The 19,203-nt window shown below is 52.9% G+C and overlaps 1 protein-coding gene across 3 annotated transcripts; it reads right to left on the reverse strand.

Annotated features, from left to right (window-relative positions):
* Positions 1-2,294: 2,294 nt before the first annotated feature.
* On the reverse strand, positions 2,295-17,052 carry LOC134524637 (keratin, type I cytoskeletal 14). Of its 3 annotated transcripts, XM_063354829.1 has the most exons (9): positions 16,579-17,049; positions 6,845-7,137; positions 4,976-5,058; positions 4,511-4,667; positions 4,100-4,261; positions 3,876-4,001; positions 3,531-3,751; positions 3,118-3,167; positions 2,295-2,599 (listed from the first exon to the last, which is right to left on the reverse strand). In XM_063354829.1, the coding sequence occupies exons 1-9, from the start codon at positions 16,853-16,855 to the stop codon at positions 2,502-2,504; spliced, it is 1,467 nt and encodes a 488-aa protein (XP_063210899.1). In that variant the 5' UTR covers positions 16,856-17,049; the 3' UTR covers positions 2,295-2,501. The 3 variants fall into 3 exon arrangements, with proteins under 3 accessions (XP_063210899.1, XP_063210897.1, XP_063210898.1); XM_063354827.1 differs by lacking the exon at positions 16,579-17,049 and having other exon boundaries at positions 6,845-7,401; XM_063354828.1 differs by lacking the exons at positions 2,295-2,599; positions 3,118-3,167; positions 3,531-3,751; ... (3 more) ...; positions 4,976-5,058; positions 6,845-7,137 and adding exons at positions 12,060-12,218; positions 12,558-12,592; positions 13,080-13,300; ... (2 more) ...; positions 14,320-14,476; positions 14,991-15,073 and having other exon boundaries at positions 16,346-17,052.
* Between the last annotated feature and the right edge of the window lie 2,151 nt (positions 17,053-19,203).

Consider the following 19,203-nt stretch of genomic DNA (forward strand, 5'->3'; position numbering starts at 1 on the left):
GGAAATTTGAAAAATTATCCCCCAAACCACTGTCTGTCCATCTCTTGGACGTGATAATTTGTCCATGTTTCACAGGTACAAACTGGGTGTAATCATAAAAAATAAATTGCCTCATAGTTATGTGGTATTTTCCTTCTTCAGAGCTCTGTAATGTAACGCAGTGATTACTTGTTGTGAGCTTGGACTTCTCTGTTGTTAATGATAACAGGGTTATGTGGAGCTGTATGCGGAATTTCAGCCTTTTTCATTGGTGCAAATGTACTTTGCTGAATATGGAAAACTCCTGATAAGATCCTCCCAGAGGAACTGAATAAACTGATTACAGACCTGGGCTTTCCACCAGCTCTCCCAGCTCTTCTCAGGTATTCGGTGCAGGCGGTTCCCACTGACAGATGTAAATGGGTATCTTAGCACTGGGTGACGGATGTCAAAGAAAATGAAATATTCTGCTTGATAAATCTCTCCCTTGTGTCCGTTTGGCTGCAGAAGTGGCCATGCCTTACTGTGCTGCCAGCGGAGACAGATACTCTTGGACTGACATCTTCTTTTAGCCTCCTACTTATATTTAATCCATAATCTTTGTGGTTTTCAGAAATCCTGTCTGTATTCAGACACTTGGGGCATTCTGCAGATGGCTCAAGAGTTAAAAAGCTGCCATTTACAACTGAAATATAACAACTCTCTTCTCATGGCAAAAAAAGAAAAGCATATTTGCCATTTATTCAGGATTTCCAGCCTGCACCCTTGCCCATTGCCATAAAGTCTAAGACAGCTTGATGATAAAGTACATTATTGCTTGATCTAGTTTTTATTTCCGAGATGACTCTAGCTCACCTGGGTTGGAAGAATTCCTGTTTCTGCAAGGAAGGTCTGTTATTCCAGCAGAGAGAAAAGCATGATACAGTCGGTGAACTCTGCTCTCTGGTGTTCCGTTTCCTACCCTTTTCTGTAGTTGCTGAACAGTAACACGGGCAGATAACATCTCTACACGCTCCCTTTTCTGGAAAGACCTGGCAGGTTCCCCACTTCTTCGATCACCTTCCCTCTCCTTTGCTTGTCTTGTCATGCCCAGCGTGATGTCACCGGGTCTTTCCAAGAGCCTGTCCAGGCCGGGGAGCCGCCTCTGTCATTGTCCAATGGGGACCGTAGTGCCTCTGTGGAGGCTGGAGGAGAGTGAATCACCAATAATAATCCAAGGGACAAACGTGCTTAACTTCAGCCGCAGAAGCCCCCTGTACATCGTTATGAGCAAAGGGAAGCTGATTTACTGCAGACTGTTACCTTTTCCTTTTGTCTGAGGCCCAAACCTGTATTCTTGAGGTGGGTGGCCAACGTGAGGCCATGGTGCAAGGCAGAGCTCCCGAGCACCGCTGCCGAGAAAGCATGAAGTTGGATCTAAGTGATTCTATCAGGCTTTTGGGTCTAACATGGTTTCTTCTCCTGCCCGTCCCACAAGACACACCTGGGGACTGTGCGACCAGCGCGGCACCCGCTGGTTCCTGGGTCACTCTCCAGGGCTTGAGCGGGCAAAGGCAACTCTGGTGCCTGGCTGCGAGCGCACCAGTTGCGTCACCTAATCCTGAATGGCAGCCTGCCGGCAGACGGTGTTGACGTACGATAACTAGCTCGTGTGTTTCAAGAAGGATTTCAGCAGTGATCCACTAGATGCCGTAATGATAAAAAGTTGTTGCTACTCATCCCTCTGCGGATTAAGCAATGGTTGCTTTAGAACCTGTTAAGTGCAGCCCCAGGCAGCATGAAAAGACCTGTATAAAGTTTTTGTACAGTGTGCCTAATAGTGTGATTTAAAGACAGTCAAATAAGACAGAAGGCATGTATATATAAGATTTGCCAACCAGTCAGGTGTTGTGTTCGTGTCTCGGGATGGTACCCATGACAGTAGTAGTCTTGCTGAAGCCATTTAAGTTCATCTTACAGGAGAAAGTGGGAACCAGGGGGTAGAGAAGTGAGCTTTGTTTTGTTTGGCTTTAATTATCAGTTGTGTGGCACATTGACCTCAAACGCCATCCTTCCATCATTGCCTTCGTTCCACATCAAATATCAAATTTAACTGGTTTATGTCTCAGTCAGTCCCATGTATTTACGAGCAATGAGTTCATTAGAAAAAGCTGTCTCAAATTATTTTTGCTCCAGGTGGAACCCATATCCCTCCGTTCCCCTCCTCTCGCCGGCTCCTTCTTGTGGTTTCTCAGGACTTTCCCTGGCACAAACACACAGCCCTGAGGCTCTGAGAGATCGTGTATCAGTGATAGACAAGTCTGCAGTTGCATGAACAAGGGGAAAAAAAGCTTTATTAAATGGGTACAGAGTGCACGATGGCACCCATGTGGAATTAGGGTAAAACAGGAAGGAGGAGCAGGTGAATGAAGCTGACTGCTTTCGGTGACACAGCCCCATCCCGTACGGCCTCAGGCAGTGCTTGGTTCAGCTCGTCGCTCTCTTGGGTCTGGGGCCGAGGGTCCACAGAGCTGCTTCCCCTCCTAGCGAGTGGTGAGCGCAACCTGCTCCCGGGAGGAGACCACCTTCCCGTCCTGCACCTCCTCCACGATGGTGCGGACCTGACGGGAAGATGTCATGGCTGCAAAAGGAAAGCAGAGGACAATTATTCAGGGGGCAGGGAGGAGGGAAATTTCTTAACACGTTATCAGATGTTGCACGTTCTTAAGGAAGATGTGGGAAATTCCACAAGGTACTGGAAAACGCTGTTTTAAACAACCCTGCATTGGCTGGGAGGCAGGATTCCCAGGCTGATGGGAAAGCTCAGGAAGGCAAAAGGCACACTCCCTAATGTATGGCATCGCTTGATTTTTCAGGTCTGTGTAAAGCCAGAAGATTGGCTACTCAACCACAGGGCCCATTTAGGGCAAATCATTCCTGTGCTAAAGGAGTGCAAGGTATTTCCCTTCCCGACGGCTTTTCCCTGAGGTTAGCAGTTGTAAGATGCGCACAAGCTCTTGACCCCTGTCACTCCGATTCAGCCACCGAGGCGGCAGAGCACCCCGAGGAGTGATTTTCACTCCGTCAGTTTGGCAGCTGCTCTAAAAGCAGGTCTCAAAGCTGTTTGTTATAGATGTCTGTACCAAGATGGGTTCTTACCGTCTCTGCCCGAGTGTGAGGACATGGCAGAGGAGTACTGGGAAGAGATGCTACGAGAGAAGGAGAAAAACAGAGAAGTTAGGGACAAAATTCTTTTTTGTTGTTACACCGGCTCTCTATTCAGACAGGAAGAAAACAGAAGTTTCTCCTAGCATTTGCTAAAACCTCTGCTCCGCTCGGCGTCTCCTGGAGGGGGAGGGCAGAGGCAGCACTGCCCCTTCCAGCAGTGAAAGGTGCCCGTTACAGCATCTCCCTGCAGACGGACACCAGTGGGCACTGGGCACCCATGGCTGGTATCAACATCAGGATGAACCCGGAAAGCTGCAATCGGACCGAGTCCCCAGACAGCATATTTTGTGCCCATTACCCATCTCCTCCCAACACACCCTCCCAGCTGGAGCCCCGCTACGTACTGGGCGTCCTCGCCCTCCAGCAGCCGGCGGTACGTGGCGATCTCCTGCTCCAGGCGGCACTTGACGTCCAGGAGGACCCTGTACTCGTGGTTCTGGCGCTCCATGTCGCAGCGCAGCTCGCCCAGCTGCTCCTCCACGCTGGTGATCAGCCCCTGCAGCTGGGCCAGCTGGGTGCCGTAGCGGGCTTCTGTGTCGGCCAAGGTGCCCTCCAGCGCCGCTTTCTGCGAGCAGAGGGGAGGGACGGGTTCAGGGGGGGCCAGAGGGAGGCGGGGATGGGAGCAGCCCTGCGTCCCCTGCCCCGCGCTGCTGCGTGCCCCCACCCCGCAGGGAGCCGGCCCCTCGTACCGTGCTGAGCTGGGACTGCAGGTCGATCTCCAGGCTCTGGATGGTGCGTCGTAGCTCCGTGATCTCCGACTTGCCGCTCTGAAGCTGCTCCGTGTTGATGGCCACCTCCCGGTTCAGCTCTTCCGTCTGCCAGGAGGCAAAACCCTTGTCAGATGCCGTTCCAGCACCGGTGGGCACAGCCTGGCATCCCGCACGCCCCGCTGCGCTGCCGGCGACCGTCTCACCTTGCTGAAGAACCACTGCTCGGCGTCCCTGCGGTTCTTGTCCGCCAGGCTCTCGTACTGCTCCCTCATCTCAGCCAGGATCTTGGTGAGGTCGATGCCAGGAGCAGCATCCATCTCCACGCTGATCTCTCCGCCCACCTGCCCGCGCAGGGCGTTCATTTCCTGACGCAAGAGACACATGATGCACGTCAGAGTGAAATCGGTATATTTCCGTCACAACTAATTCCTTATTTGCAGCCAGCACATGAACTCCACAGACCTTCTCCTGGAGTTTCTATCTGAAGAGATTGGTTTCCTCCCCCTTTCCCACTCGAGTGTCTCCTGACAGCCCTAATTGCAGAGACGCTCCTGCACATTTGACCCGACCCCTACATTTTGTCGGTCCCAGTTTGAGCCTGGCTCTGTGCTCACCTCCTCGTGGTTCTTCTTGAGGTAGGCCAGCTCCTCCTTCAGGTTCTCGATCTGCATCTCCAGGTCAGCTCTGGCCAGGGTCAGCTCGTCCAGGACCCTGCGCAGGCCGTTGATGTCGGCCTCCACGCTCAGGCGCAGAGCCTGCTCCGTCTCAAACCTGGGGACACACACACACACTTGCACCTTGGAGCCCAGCTGATACAGGTTTTTTCTAGTTGTTTCCTTCCCCACCGTGGCGTAGTTCTGTCAAGCATCTTTTATTAAATGTGTGTGCACGGCTCCCCACAGCGCAGGGATGTCCAGACAATGCTGTGTGCAGAAAGGGATGTACACTTCCCAAACGTCACACTTTTAGTCAGCAGTGACCTGGTGGAGCAACTTCAGTTGCAGAAAGCAAAGAAAAGCCTTAAAGAGCCTGCCTTTTCCCTCCCTTCTCGGAAGAACTCTTGAAGGTGTTGGACTTACTTGGTCCTGAAGTCATCAGCTGCCAGCCTGGCGTTGTCAATCTGTAAGACGATGTTGGCATTTTCGACAGTTGCAGAAAGAATCTGGGGGGCGATAAAAGAAAGTGAAAGAGTGAAAAAGTACTTCCAAAAAAAAGGCGTGCTGCTGCCTGAGTTTCCATTCGGAAGGACTGGAGCAGCACTGAGCCTCCTGGGCTGGGTTTCCACGTGGACTCTGCAGAGAGAGACAGGACACTCGTGCTCAGTGTCCCACTGGCACCGATTCGGTCATGCACACATGGCACAGGCCATTGTCCCTGCCAGAGTGGCACCTCCGGGCGCTCCCACCATGCTCAGAGTCCTGGCAGCACCCTGGGCTTTGTCTGGCAACGCCGCGCAGCCCGGCTGGGAAGGAAGAAAGGGTGGAGGAAGGAGTGCCCTGTGACTGCATCGCTTTTCTTTCGTAATTATACCTGAGGTGCAAATATTTGTTCTGGCATTTTGAAAATTATTGGCCATTTAATGAGCGGTAATTTCTGTAGCCACAAGCTAATGAAAAGCTCTCAGCTCTCTCCCGAGTTCTGATGCTTCAGGGGATATCCAAGCAATAATCCAGGAATACTGATGTGGTAATTTCCCAGCTGCGGTGCGGGAGGGGAAGGAAGGGTCTGTCTCCCTCAGGATCCCAAGTAGAGGGTTTCTGTGAGACCCAGCACTTCATTGCTCAAATCTGGAGACAGCTTCTGCCTCCACATGTTTCTGTGCTCCAGATCAGAGCACACCTGAGAAGCTGGAATTCAAAGAGAAGCTTTGTGCGTCAAGGCAAGAGCCCTTCCCCCCAAGGAGAAGCCCAAGAGAAAGGTTAAAGAACTGAAGAATTCAAGGTATGTGATTTCCCCCAGGGGCTGACTCTGAGCCTGTCAGCAGCTGCCCATTTCCCTGGCGTTCACTCTCACAGACCAGGTATTGTCATTACCCCACCGCCCACACCTCCAGCCTCTCCAGGGGAGCCGGAGGTGAGGAAGGATGCTGTCACCCCGAGTAGGCAGGGTGAGTGGTGAAGAACCAGGCAGTCATCTCGTGATGAGTAATGTGGGCAGAGGGAGGACAATGATGGCAGGGGAGGAGAGGAAGGACAGATTCTGGTTCAAGGACCTTTGCCTAAAATCATCCAGGGAGCTGCTAAGGATAAAGAAACAAGCTTGGCCTTGGTTTCCTCTACTGCATTTTAGAGCAGGGCACAGACCTAACCTCAGCACCTCTGAAGCCATCTACCACAACCCAGTACATCCTGACGCCTGGATTTCCATCTGTGTTGGTGTTTGCACCTCCCAAAGAAGCAGCATCCCATGGGGCAGTCTCTTCCTTTTTTGACCTCTACCTTGAGCCTCCTCTCAGGCTAGAAAAGATCTCATTTGTAGGATATTTATGAGAACAACTTAGCATCTGCGTTTGCGTATCATTCAGTAGTGAGTAGTGCCAAAGAGATAACGTGTCCCTGCCTGCAGAGCGCTTAATCAGGAGCCTGGCAAAGGGAGCACATACTTGGGTCATCAGCAGCATGGAGGACAGGCAGGAAATGCCTGGCGTGGCAGCACCCTGCAGCATCAGGTCACGGAACCCATGGCTGATGGCCTGACCCCTGCTTCCCTGCCGCCTGTCTGCCTGCACTGGAACAGTCAATGGAACACCCATCTTTGAGCCTCGTGGAGGACATCATCAAGAGACTGCTGTTCATGAATTATGACCAGTATTTCCAAGGATGCTCCTTCTGTTTTCCCATCTCAGACCAATTACCTGTCCTTTGTTAATACTCTTCAGCTTTTAGGAGCAGGGTAATCTTTTAAAAAGTGACTTTAATGAAGATGTCTTGGTTATCACAGCATCCTACCTTGTTCCTGAGCTCCTCGATAGTCCTGTAGTAGGGGCTGTAGTCACGGTCTGGACCGGGTCCCTGCTTCTTGTACCATTCCCTGATCTTGACCTCCAGGTCGGTGTTGGCCTCCTCCAGGGCACGCACTTTGTCCAGGTAGGCAGCCAGGCGGTCGTTGAGGTTCTGCATCGTCTCCTTTTCGCCAGCCGGCAGGATGCCATCGCCGCCTCCAAAGCAGGCTCCAAAGCCACCTCCAAAGCCAGCCCCAAAGCCAGCCCCATAGCTGCCCCCAAAGCCACTGCCGAGGCCCCCTCCTACGCTGCTGCAGTAGTTGCCCCCGTAGCTGCTTCCGAGCCCCGAGACAACGCGGGAGGAGACAGAGTAGCTGCCAGAGCCCCCGTGGACGCTGGGGGCCCTGTACCCTCCTCCCCCAACGCGCACGGAGGAAAGGCGGCTGGAGCCCCCCCCCAGGCCCCCAAAGCCCTTGAGGGAGGTGGAGGAGGAGTATTGCCTGACAGTGGTGCTCATGGCGAGGGCTGGCGGAGGCTGGAGGGCTGGAGAGAGACGCCGGCTCGGCAGCGCAGACAGCGAGTGCTGGCTTCCCCCCGCCCGGGAGCCCTTTATAGCCCGGGCGGGAGGCGTTGCCGGCGCGTTTTTTTCTGTTGCATTCCCGATGATTTTCATCACTCCTAAAATCTGAGCCAACTTCCAGAATCGTCATTTTTGCCTTTGTTCTGTTCATGCTTTTTGTCATATTCCAGTAGAAGCTTTTTATCTCACAAAGGGCGTCTTTATGCTTCTTCCGTTTCCAAGTAAATAGTCAGGTGTGATTCAAAGTAGGAGGCTCCTTGCTCAGGGCTACATTTTAATACTGCTTTGTACTGTTAGCTCTGAAACGGCGCTATTCAGGCAGCCTTTCGATGGAGTAAATCAGCATCTCTTTCGCTGCGTCTTTTTGTCACAGTTACTACAGTTCCCTCTCTGTGCTGAGGTTGTACACACCTGCAGGGACAACCACTGTGTCGTGAAGCCCTGAACGTACATCTACAGTCCCGGGAGTACAATGGTGCTCGAAGGAACTTGGCTACCAATCCTGGAAATACAAGTCCTCTCTTATCCACAGAGAGAGGGGTGTTCTGTAATGAAAAAGGAATGAAAAGGGAGTTCATGCTTCAGGGCTCATTCAGTTCTTCACTTCGCTTCAGAGACCACCCAAGAGGGGGGGAATACGAAAAGGCGATAAGCGTTGGATGTTTTGTGGTGTTCTTTGCGAACGAGAGCCTAGCAAACCATTCGGAAAGGGCGGGGGACGGCTACTAACTGGCGTAACTTAAAAATTATGATGCTCCAGGATAAAATGTGGAACAGCATAAAGTAGATGAAGGATGGAAGCAAAAAAGCTCCTGGTCTCTCAGCGCTGTGAACAAGAGTGCAAAGCTGACAGTAACACAGCTTAGCAGCTAACGGTGTTTTCTGTGGTGAACGTCTGAATCAGTTGTGACCAGGGAGGACAACGTCAGTGTGAGTTCAGAGTTTACGGCTCCCGTGCAAACAGAGCTTCAGGAGAGGTAGCGGTTGCCTCTGAAGAGCAAAAAGGCTCAAAAAACGAGCGCAGCAGGCATGGTCAACTCCTCTTCTCTGGGCTGACCTGCGTCATGGGCAGAAACCACAAATCTGAGTGTCACTAGCTAATAATGCAGGGTGTGGAGGAGAAGATATTTCTCATGTGTGTGCACGGTGAATTGTTTGACTGTCTTCACAGACAGGCCCCAACAACCCCTTCCCAACAGCCAAGTTCTTCCTTAGATCACTTGCCAAAGGAGGGGGGAAAGAGTATGGAAATAAGCAACGAAGGTAGATTTCTAAGTAGCTTTAAAGGGCATGACTGCCTCCCCTCTATCTGCAGAAAGCTGGAAACGATACAGGAGTGGGACGTGTCCTTGGAATACCAGGAGCTGGCTGCTGCGGAGAAGCACAGCTAGCAGCGTTCCCCTTTGCCACTGGTGAGTGGAGACAAGGCTGCACGACTTGGAGAACGGGAGAACTGGAACCTCCACCCTGTTTGCTCTGGCTGGGGGACGGGTTCAGTCTCTTGGCGGCAGCATCTTCTTGTCGCGTGAGGGCCGGGAGACGGGGCGCCGAGCCAGCGGACGCCCACTTTCTGCTCGCCTTCCCCAGGTGCGGATGGCAAAGGCGCAGCAGCGCGGGGGCGGCCGGGACGCGTAGCTCCAAGGAATGTGCTTTCTCGCCACCTTAATTTCCTCACCTTCACCAGGGGAGTACAAAAGGGCAGAACTCCTGGGTTGTCCTCGCTGAGGGCAGCGGTGGCATGGAGGAAGGGGACTGTCAGTCACAAAACCAGTACAGAGCCCCCGTGCGGGTCCAAACCCTCAGCCTTGGTGCGAGCAAAGCCATTCGGACCCCCAGGACAGCAGCAATAATCAGCTTCCCACAGCCCAGCTGTAGGATGAACAACTGTCGCAGCATTACGAGGTTAACAACGTATTCTTTTGCGTGAAATTGCCTTTTCTTTCATCTTTTGTTTCCTCTTTAACCGCTGTGTCATAAAAATACACATTGCTCAAAATATCTATGATATTTTGATAATACCACAAGGCAGCAATTAAAATCATGGAGTGTTAATTAAGACTTAAAACAACATATTAAAAATTCTAAGATGTTATTTACATGACTTCCCATTGAACACAACCACAAATGACTGCATATTGTTTGTATCGCACTCTCTTTAAAATAAAAAGGCTGACTACTAATAAATCAGGTTCTGCCCCTGTTTCATGAGCACACGCACACTATGAGCCTATTTTTTATACATTTCAAAGTCAGAATGCCAGTTCTATGGCATAACAGGAACTTCATGGTAGCACATTGGTGTTTAAACACGCAATTGCGTCTTACTTCAGGAGGAAAACGGAGATGAAATTCTAGCTCCAAACACACATATCGGCAGACCTGGTCGATGCAACTACCTGGACAAAAACACTTCTCCGTTTATTTTAGCGCACTTACAAAGTTTGCCCTGGTATCAGATTATCATAGGAAAGTTCCCTAAAATCAGCTGAAAAGCCACACCTTAACGTCTCTTTCTAAAGTGGTCTCTAATGTCAGATTAACTCGCTGTAGGCTGAGAAGTCAAACCCTCTTTCTGGAATAAAATACCACTTTCTGAAACCTGCCCCAAGCTGCCGCTGCTGGTCTGCATCAGCCGCCACCTGCAGCTCCCTCCTCGGCGGGTTCCTTAAGGTCAGGACTAATTATTAACGCTTAAGGCAGGAGAGAATCAACATCTGTTTTCCACACCTCCCTCCCAATCTGCAATAACAGGAGTAATTAAAACAGGGGATTTTGTTAACAAAGTGTTATTTGTTGTTTCTATAGTAACATGGGTGTGCCCAGACTTTTCCAGGAGGAAAATCTAAAGCCCGGGTGAATTCCAGCGAGGCACCTACAGCATCCCCAGGGCGGGTGTCGCAGGGTGGCAGCCGGAGGGGCACGACCGCCACGGGGGACCCCGAGGAGCTGCGGGAGGTGGGGATGGTCCCTGCGCCACCCATGGGAAGAAGAGGGGTCCCTAAGAGGTGTCCTGGAAGCCCCGGGTGTTCCCTGGGGGCTGCGTCGGTCCCTACCCTTCCCAGGCACCTGAGCTCGGGCTGCTCAGCGCCTGCCCTCATCCAGCCCCAGGGCACGGAGCACCCTCGGGACACCCCTCCGGCTCCCTGCAGGGTGCGGGAGCGGAGAGAGCGTAGTCCGTGGGACTGTGCCGGGGCTGGGGGTGCCTCGGGTCAGGCCGTGCCCTGTTATTTGGTGGTGGCCCGTGAGGGCGTGCAGTGGCAGCGCAGTGGGAGCCGCTCTCCCAACCACAGTGCTCCTTTACTGGCTTGGGTTTATGTGTCCTGTGGTGGAATCCGAGTGGAAATGAGATCACAGTTCGTCAGTGGCAAGCTTCAAAACCAAAGCCACGTCTGCCACAAGTAGAGTTTAAGCCGGCTCGGCCGGGGCTGCTGCAGAGGGCGCGGGGACAGGGGGAGCCCTGCCCGGGTCGCGGAGGATCGGCTCTGCGTGACAGGGGTGCAGCCCTGGGCAGAGCCACATGGCCACAGCACGGGGGGGTCCAGAGCATGTGTCCCTGCCCCTGCTGCCTCGGCTTCTGCTGCGGGTGATGCACGGTGGGGATCCTATCAATGTTTTGAAAAATAACCTAAATTCTCACTTATATCCCCATAAAATCTAGGCAGATTTTCTGGAAAGGGGTCTTAAAACGGCGTGGCCAGCTCTATTCTGACACACTTTCGGTAGCACTCCTCTGAATCATCACGTTGGATTTACAAAGTAATAAATGTGGCAGGATCCAGCCAAGAATGTGTCTGAACTGGCTTTCCAGGAACGGCTGGGCCAGCTGACGGCACGGCGAAGTGCTGCGTCAGGAGCAGCCGCGGACGGGCAGCGCTGCCAGGATCACTCCCGGCAGAGTTTTAATCGTTCTGCTTGTAGAGACCGTACCCACCACTTCCCAGCGCTTGTTTCCCTCACCCTTTTGCGGTGCCTCTGTTAAAGGAAGGTGAATTTGTGCTTCTGGACGGGCGTCAGCCAGTGTATCCCTGCCACATCTACGGCTTACTTTCATTTTACCACGAAGCTTATTACCCGGACTGCTCGGCTGCTGCAGAGGCAGAGCTGGGAAGGGAATCGATTGCAGGGTCCTGTCTGTGTGACCTGGGGTTTGTTCGCTTTCTCGCTCGGACTCCCTGAGTGTGAAGCTTCAGCTCTGCTGTTGCTGCACATTGCAGCCGGGGAAGCAGCACTTTGCCCTGACCTGAGAGTCCCAGTGCCAAATCAGAGATGAAATACAAAGATTCTCCCAAGTTTCACCTCCCACGACCGTGTAATCCGTTCCTTCCTAGACCTCCACCCGCATCAGCCGTCTTCACTGAGCAGCCGGGTCTCCGGTGTTATAGAAGTGCAGCTGTACTGGCCCTGCCATCGGGGTACCAAAGATGGGAGAATATTTCTCCTTCCAGAGAGGAGCTTTGTCCTACAGCCCCAGGAGGGGACAGCCTGGCTCTTGAGAGCAACCAGACCAGACCCTGCTTTGCACAAGTGTGAAGAAAAGCTTTATTTGATTTCTGAGCGCGGCACGGCGCTTGGAGGAAGGGTGGGGGAAGCGGGAGTATGATAAGAAGGGAAGGTGCATTTCGTGATCTGCAAAGCCGCAGCGCGTAAGCTGGGATCTGCTTTTGCTTTGCTACGCGAGGTTTGCAGCAAACGGAGCCGCCGCCTCAGCGGGCAGCCTGGGTGATCTGCTCACGGGAGGAAATCACCTTCCCGTCCTGCACCTCCTCAAAGATTGTGCGGATTTGACGGGTAGTTACAGGTCCTGCGGTGGAGAGAGAAGGAACCGTTATTTACAGGCAACGAAGGAGAAAGTGTCTTAAAAATTTTCATGGGTAGGTTTGTTATTACCACCAACTGCCTCAGAAACCCAATGTACCCAGCACATTCCTACCCTAAATATTATATAGCTGCAGTCTGCACAGAATAATCTTCTGAAACGCGTTTTGGTATAACATAAGGGTGGTTTATGTCAATTCACATTTTGAAAATATAATAAAATAGTAATTTTGGTAAATTAGTAAAAAGAGTCTATGCTAAGAAGGTGGCTAAGGCTATGACAGAGCTACGTGTGATTGCTGCTTCAGCCAAGGCATGTTCTTACCTTCCTTAGGCTGCGAGGCGTACTGAGAAGACATGCTACAGGAGAAAAGAGAAAGAATGGTCAGAAATGGGAAAAAAGTGAGTAGCCTCTATGACAAAATCATTATTTAAAACCCTGCCATTTCTTCTTGTACCAGTATGGGATTAAAATGCCTTCTGGAAACTGCCTAGGGTCAGCATTGAAAGGAAGAAAATGCTCAGGATGTCTGTGTACCACGGGGGTTCGGGGGTAAAGGCAGGGCGCGTCCCAGCTGCAAGGAGCAGCAGCGGTACCTGCTCCTTCCCCGGGATCACACGGACACTCGAGGGGGATAAAGTGCATCCCAGGGATGCTGCAGCGCTGTGGTCACCACTGGGCTGCTCTGCACTAGTAGGACCAAAAAGGGAGACCCTGTTGCGTGGCACAGGTCGGGAAATGGGCTCACAGGATCCTCCAGGGAACGCAGGTTGCTTATTTTTTATTTCCTTCACTATTGCCCATCTCCTCCCAACACACCCTCCCAGCTGGAGCCCCGCTACGTACTGGGCGTCCTCGCCCTCCAGCAGCCGGCGGTACGTGGCGATCTCCTGCTCCAGGCGGCACTTGACGTCCAGGAGGACCCTGTACTCGTGGTTCTGGCGCTCCATGTCGCAGCGCAGCTCGCCCAGCTGCTCCTCCACACTGGTGATCAGCCCCTGCAGCTGGGCCAGCTGGGTGCCGTAGCGGGCTTCTGTGTCGGCCAAGGTGCCCTCCAGCGCCGCTTTCTGCGAGTAGAGGGGAGGGACGGGTTCAGGGGGGGCCAGAGGGAGGCGGGGATGGGAGCAGCCCTGCGTCCCCTGCCCCACGCTGCTGCGTGCCCCCACCCCGCAGGGAGCCGGCCCCTCGTACCGTGCTGAGCTGGGACTGCAGGTCGATCTCCAGGCTCTGGATGGTGCGTCGTAGCTCCGTGATCTCCGACTTGCCGCTCTGAAGCTGCTCCGTGTTGATGGCCACCTCCCGGTTCAGCTCTTCCGTCTGCCAGGAGGCAAAACCCTTGTCAGATGCCATTCCAGCACCGGTGGGCACAGCCTGGCATCCCGCGCGCCCCGCTGTGCTGCCGGTGACCGTCTCACCTTGCTGAAGAACCACTGCTCGGCGTCCCTGCGGTTCTTGTCCGCCAGGCTCTCATACTGCTCCCTCATCTCAGCCAGGATCTTGGTGAGGTCGATGCCAGGAGCAGCATCCATCTCCACGCTGATCTCTCCGCCCACCTGCCCGCGCAGGGCGTTCATTTCCTGACGCAAAAGAGAAACACGTGTTCATGCGATCCAACAATCAGCACATCAGGATGTTCCTCTCAAGACAGATTCTTCAGGAAAGGTAGCATCCTTCAGCAGATACTACTGAGGCACATCAACAGGGAGCAAGCTGGGGCCTTTGTTCCTCAATCACAAATAAAATAATCCAAATTCTTAATAAATCTCCATTTGAGTTAATTCCTCAGAGAATAAATCAAAGCCTGTAGTTGGCTTCGTTTCTCAGGAGATAGACCTTCCAGGCCTGAAGCTGCTGGGATTGTTAATAAATCTCTAATAGCTACAGTGGACAATACTGAAATAGCAAATCGTGAATGGTTTTATACAGGCTGCGGAGAGGATGGGCTGTTATCCAGAATGGATCATCTCTACTTCCTTGCCAGCACTACCCATCTTCTCTCCCAGTAGTTCAAAACCCAGCATAGTCTAAAGGGTTGGACCAGACCTCATATTTCTGGGCCCAGGGTGGACTTTTCTGAGCCTCTCACCTCCTCGTGGTTCTTCTTGAGGTAGGCCAGCTCCTCCTTCAGGTTCTCGATCTGCATCTCCAGGTCAGCTCTGGCCAGGGTCAGCTCGTCCAGGACCCTGCGCAGGCCGTTGATGTCGGCCTCCACGCTCAGGCGCAGAGCCTGCTCCGTCTCAAACCTGGGGACACAAGAACCGTCACAAAAGTGGCACAGGATCTTGTCCAGCCCGGACAGAACAACCTCAGTGCTGCTGCTGGCATCGGGTCGATGCTGCATGACTCCGATGGTGCATGGGCAACCTTCTGATGGTGAATGCAGGGGAACAGTGGACAAAACAGCATCCATCTGGGTCGGTAACATCACCTTGCTCCTGATATCACTGGGGCTTGTTGCTGGGGCTGGGCTTTGCTGAGCTACACGCACAAGTTAAAGGCACAGTGTGAGTTCTCTGCACAGGAGAGGTCGTTCCACAGAGGAACAAGCAATGGGAATAAAACAGTGAAGTTTTGGATGGAAGCAAAACAATCCCCAAATGCCTATAGATTTGGATAACCTACTGCTTTGGAAATTACACCTTCATTTTGAAGGATTCATTTCCACATTGCCCTTTTAGGGTTTGGATGGGATTTTCTCCCCATTTCATCAAACGCCTCTGCAGACTTCATTGCATTTTTCCAGGAAATGTGGCTTACTTGGTCCTGAAGTCATCAGCTGTCAGCCTGGCGTTGTCAATCTGCAGGAGGAGGTTGGCATTGTCGACCGTGGCCACCAGGACCTGGAGGGTGGAGGACAAAGAAAAAGCATTAAATGAGAGTCAGGAACTCCTCCGGGCTGACCAAGGGATGGCAGCACAAGTGACGCTGCCGGGACAGGAAAGGTTTTGGGGAAGCTTGGGCTTTCCTTAGCAGAGGTGTGTATCGAAGCAGGACGGGGCAGACAGAGCTGAGACCGACTGCAGGAAGAGGCTGATGACTCTCTGACCTCCCTTTCCAAAAATCCTTCACAGGCAGCATGAAGCCACGCAAGAGGAGTGACATCTGATGACGGCATTTGTTTCCATGCCTCAGGGCGTGCGCTGATTACGCAAGGGTCAAGATGGGGATGGTCTGCTCCCCCCGCCACAGCACCTGCGGGCCAGCGGGGCACTTGTGCTTGGCAAACCTTGTGCCCATTTTGTCAGGGGTGGATTTGTTTTGTTGACTGCAGAAATGGAGCAAAACGCAGTCAGCAGGTGCCTACAGCTGCTGATTTTTATATCACAAAACCAGGAGCAAATAATCCACGATGGGAGAAGATCCAGGTCAGAGTTTGAGAGGACATCAGTTACAGGAGAGGGAGGGAAAGTGGATTCCCTGCATCGTCTGCCAGCTCTCCCGCAGCTCCAGCTGTACACTGCCTTCCCTCACGTTTACCGGGGCCAATTCATACGTAAGAAGTAACAGAGAAGAACAAAGTCAACTCTTGAGTATTTCCTCCAAAATGGAGTGCTGAGAATCGAACCAGAACCGAGAGACATCCCCCCCGAGCTGCCTGGGGGGTGGGTTTGCGGCAAGCCTGGCACTGGGCAGGGACTGCCAAAAGAAAGCGAAAAACTCATTATTGGTCAATTCCATCTTTTTCTCTTTAGCATCTAAATCACATCAATAGGAGGAGCTGAAACAAGTTTGCCAATTCTTTGACTGAGTGTTTACAAATGTGACATGAGTGTTTCCCAGCTTGCACACACCTATGACTTTCCCTGCACATTCATTTTAAACTCGCCAAAGAACTGCCTTATCACTGCAGACTTGTCTCGTATTCTTCACTTTTGCACTTTGGCCTTTTACATCTGCTTCTTCCAGTGAAAACTGCCATTTGCTCCATCTAGAAGGATGCAATCAAAAGCTGACATTGAGAGACCTCGGAGTTCCCAGCCTGGTGCTCTGCTCGTGCGGCTGAGACACTCTTTTGCCACACAGTTAGTGCTTACTAATTACAGAGGCAGCAGCCAGTGTTTCTGTTTCCTCTGACAACGAGACATCCCACGGTCTTAATCACAGCATCCTACCTTGTTCCTGAGCTCCTCGATAGTCCTGTAGTAGGGGCTGTAGTCACGGTCTGGACCGGGTCCCTGCTTCTTGTACCATTCCCTGATCTTGACCTCCAGGTCGGTGTTGGCCTCCTCCAGGGCACGCACTTTGTCCAGGTAGGCAGCCAGGCGGTCGTTGAGGTTCTGCATCGTCTCCTTTTCGCCAGCCGGCAGGATGCCATCGCCGCCTCCAAAGCAGGCTCCAAAGCCACCTCCAAAGCCAGCCCCAAAGCCAGCCCCGTAGCTGCCCCCAAAGCCACTGCCGAGGCCCCCTCCTACGCTGCTGCAGTAGTTGCCCCCGTAGCTGCTTCCGAGCCCCGAGACAACGCGGGAGGAGACAGAGTAGCTGCCAGAGCCCCCGTGGACGCTGGGGGCCCTGTACCCTCCTCCCCCAACGCGCACGGAGGAAAGGCGGCTGGAGCCCCCCCCCAGGCCCCCAAAGCCCTTGAGGGAGGTGGAGGAGGAGTATTGCCTGACAGTGGTGCTCATGGCGAGGGCTGGCGGAGGCTGGAGGGCTGGAGAGAGACGCCGGCTCGGCAGCGCAGACAGCGAGTGCTGGCTTCCCCCCGCCCGGGAGCCCTTTATAGCCCGGGCGGGAGGCGTTGCCGGCGCTTTTCGTCACCCCTGACAGCCAGAGCCAAATTCCAGAATCATCATTTTTCTCTCCCCGATTTCACGACTTTTGTCACATCCCGCCACGGCACACACAGGATCTTCTCCTTCCGCTGTGGTTCCCAGCACCCAGCGTGATTCAGACCGAAGGCTCCTCGCTCACGGCTACGTTTTAGCGTTCCGCTGTTGCACCTGAGAGCGGAGGTGCTCCCTCCAGCTCCACCCCGCTGCTCCTCAGGAGGGAACACAAGTGAATCCTCTCTTCTATGCCAAGTTGCCTGCAAGTGTCTTAGCTCATTAAAAATCTACAAATCTTTTTATTTGCTTGTTTAAAGAGTCTAAAAGCCAACGAAAGATGCTGACTTAAGAGCTCTGAACATCCATAATCTTTATATGGGCCGACCCAAAGCCAGATGGAATCGTTTCCGTCAGGACCTCTATCCCAGGACAAGCACAGACCTGGCCGTATTTGTGTACTGATACCATATTTGGCAGAAATCTTGTAGCTCAAAAGAGAAGAAACTCCAGTAATTTCTGCTTACGTACTGGTTTACAGAGAGTGGAAAGTCCCCCCAGCGATGGGTTTTCAGTCAGTTTAAAGGCGGATGCCTGACGTTCCCTGCTTTGCTGCATCCCCTTCCACAAACCCCACCGCAGCAGGTCTGTGACTTCGAAAAGATTTGTAGAAGCTAAAAACTTCTGGGACGCAATTTCTTCTGTCTCAGAGAGGTTGCTGAGACAGGTTTTCACACTTAAATAGTCTAAATCAGAGAAAAAGAATTGGAAGCTACGTTAGACCCCTGCTGCCAGGACGCATTACGGGCAGTCCCTGATGGGAAGAGTGTGATCGGTTCTTGGCCGTGGTTACGCCTGCGGGGAGACAGGCTTTTTCCTACACATTTGCAGCTGCAAGACACGATGCCAGCAGAACCCAGCAGGACCAGCAGCACCTGTATGAAAAGTACTGGTGGGCAAAGCGCAAGAGACGCAGCAGCGAGGGGCGAGAGCACGGCGGCCACCTACGGAGCGGAGGGTTTCACAGGACCACGCAGGAGAAAGAGGTTTCACGGGACCACGCGGAAGAGATGCAGAGAGATGAGGCAACGCAGCCGCCCCGCTAGCCACGCCTGCACCCTGCTATTAAGGGATTGAGCACAGTGATTGCAGTCATGCAGCTGGACAGGTATTAGCGTGAAAAAAAGCAGCAGAGAACCAGAAAAGGAGGCACTGCTCTGTTTTATTCTTTGTCGGGGGAAAAAAAAAAATATCCCTTTACTGATGTGGTGCCAGCTCTTGCAGTTTACAGTGGAAAATCGCACACCCAACCTGCTGGCCTGCCTGGCTCCAGCGATGTCATTCTCAGATAAGAGGAGTTATTTTTTCTTTTAGCAGAGGTGCCTGTGAGGTAGCGAAAGAGAGTTATAGGGATTAGGAACCCTTTTGTGCTTTCTCTCCTGTGGTGATCTCCTTCCTTCCCAAGGCCCCTCTGGCTGTTTTCACATTCTAATGCACTTAATTGATTTTGGAGTTACTAAAACGTTCCCAGAGCCTCACCCTCCGTAATTCATAGTGCTTCCTTTCTTTCATCTGTTCCCTGAAGGACACAATAACAACAACGCTTTATCTGCATCGCTGTTAGATCTCAAGGACTTAATAGGGAGTCACGTTCTCTCCTTCCTCAGCAGCTCCAGGAGAGGTGGTGTGATTTTTTCTGGGCGGCCACCGAGGAAGCGGCTTAACCAAAACCAGACTTGGTGGAGGGCACCAGCCTCTGGCCAGCATTGCCTCAGAACTGATTGGCTTCAGATTGGGATTTTTGACTCCCCAAGCTGTGAAATCTGGGGTTTGGGATGCAGACGTGCCCCGTCCCTCAGAGAGCTGGGGGAAAGGAGGGGACCTGGGAGCGACCCCGGGCTGGCAAACGGCAGAGCGTGCCAGATGGTGCTCAGCTTGCAGGGAAATCCTGGGACAACCTGGCAGGGTGAAGACTAGTGTTCCTGCTGGCCCGCTTCCCTCCGTGGTGGGGGGTACGGGATTACCCAACAGCCGCCGTGGGGGAGCTGTGCTCGGGGGCCCTGCCCTGGCCACCCTTGCTCTGAGTTCTTCCAGATGCGCTCGCTTCGCTCAGGTTTGCTCTAGCAAACACCCTCCTGCTCCGGGCAATTCCCATGTTGGCTACGAGCCCCTCACGTGGGCCAGAAGCTGCGCTGTGAGTTCTGTCCCCC

The sequence above is a fragment of the Chroicocephalus ridibundus genome, chromosome 17 (assembly GCF_963924245.1).
Source record: "Chroicocephalus ridibundus chromosome 17, bChrRid1.1, whole genome shotgun sequence".
In the NCBI taxonomy this organism is placed as follows: Eukaryota; Metazoa; Chordata; class Aves; order Charadriiformes; family Laridae; genus Chroicocephalus; species Chroicocephalus ridibundus.

Coding starts and splice junctions, on each gene's coding strand:
- LOC134524637 (XM_063354829.1), bottom strand. CDS start 16,855: ATGAGCACCACTGTCAGGCAATACTCCTCCTCCACCTCCCTCAAGGGC. Junction 4,668..4,975: donor GCTGATGACTTCAGGACCAA/GTAAGTCCAACA, acceptor GTGTGTCCCCAG/GTTTGAGACGGAGCAGGCTC. Junction 3,752..3,875: donor TGCAGTCCCAGCTCAGCACG/GTACGAGGGGCC, acceptor CTCTGCTCGCAG/AAAGCGGCGCTGGAGGGCAC.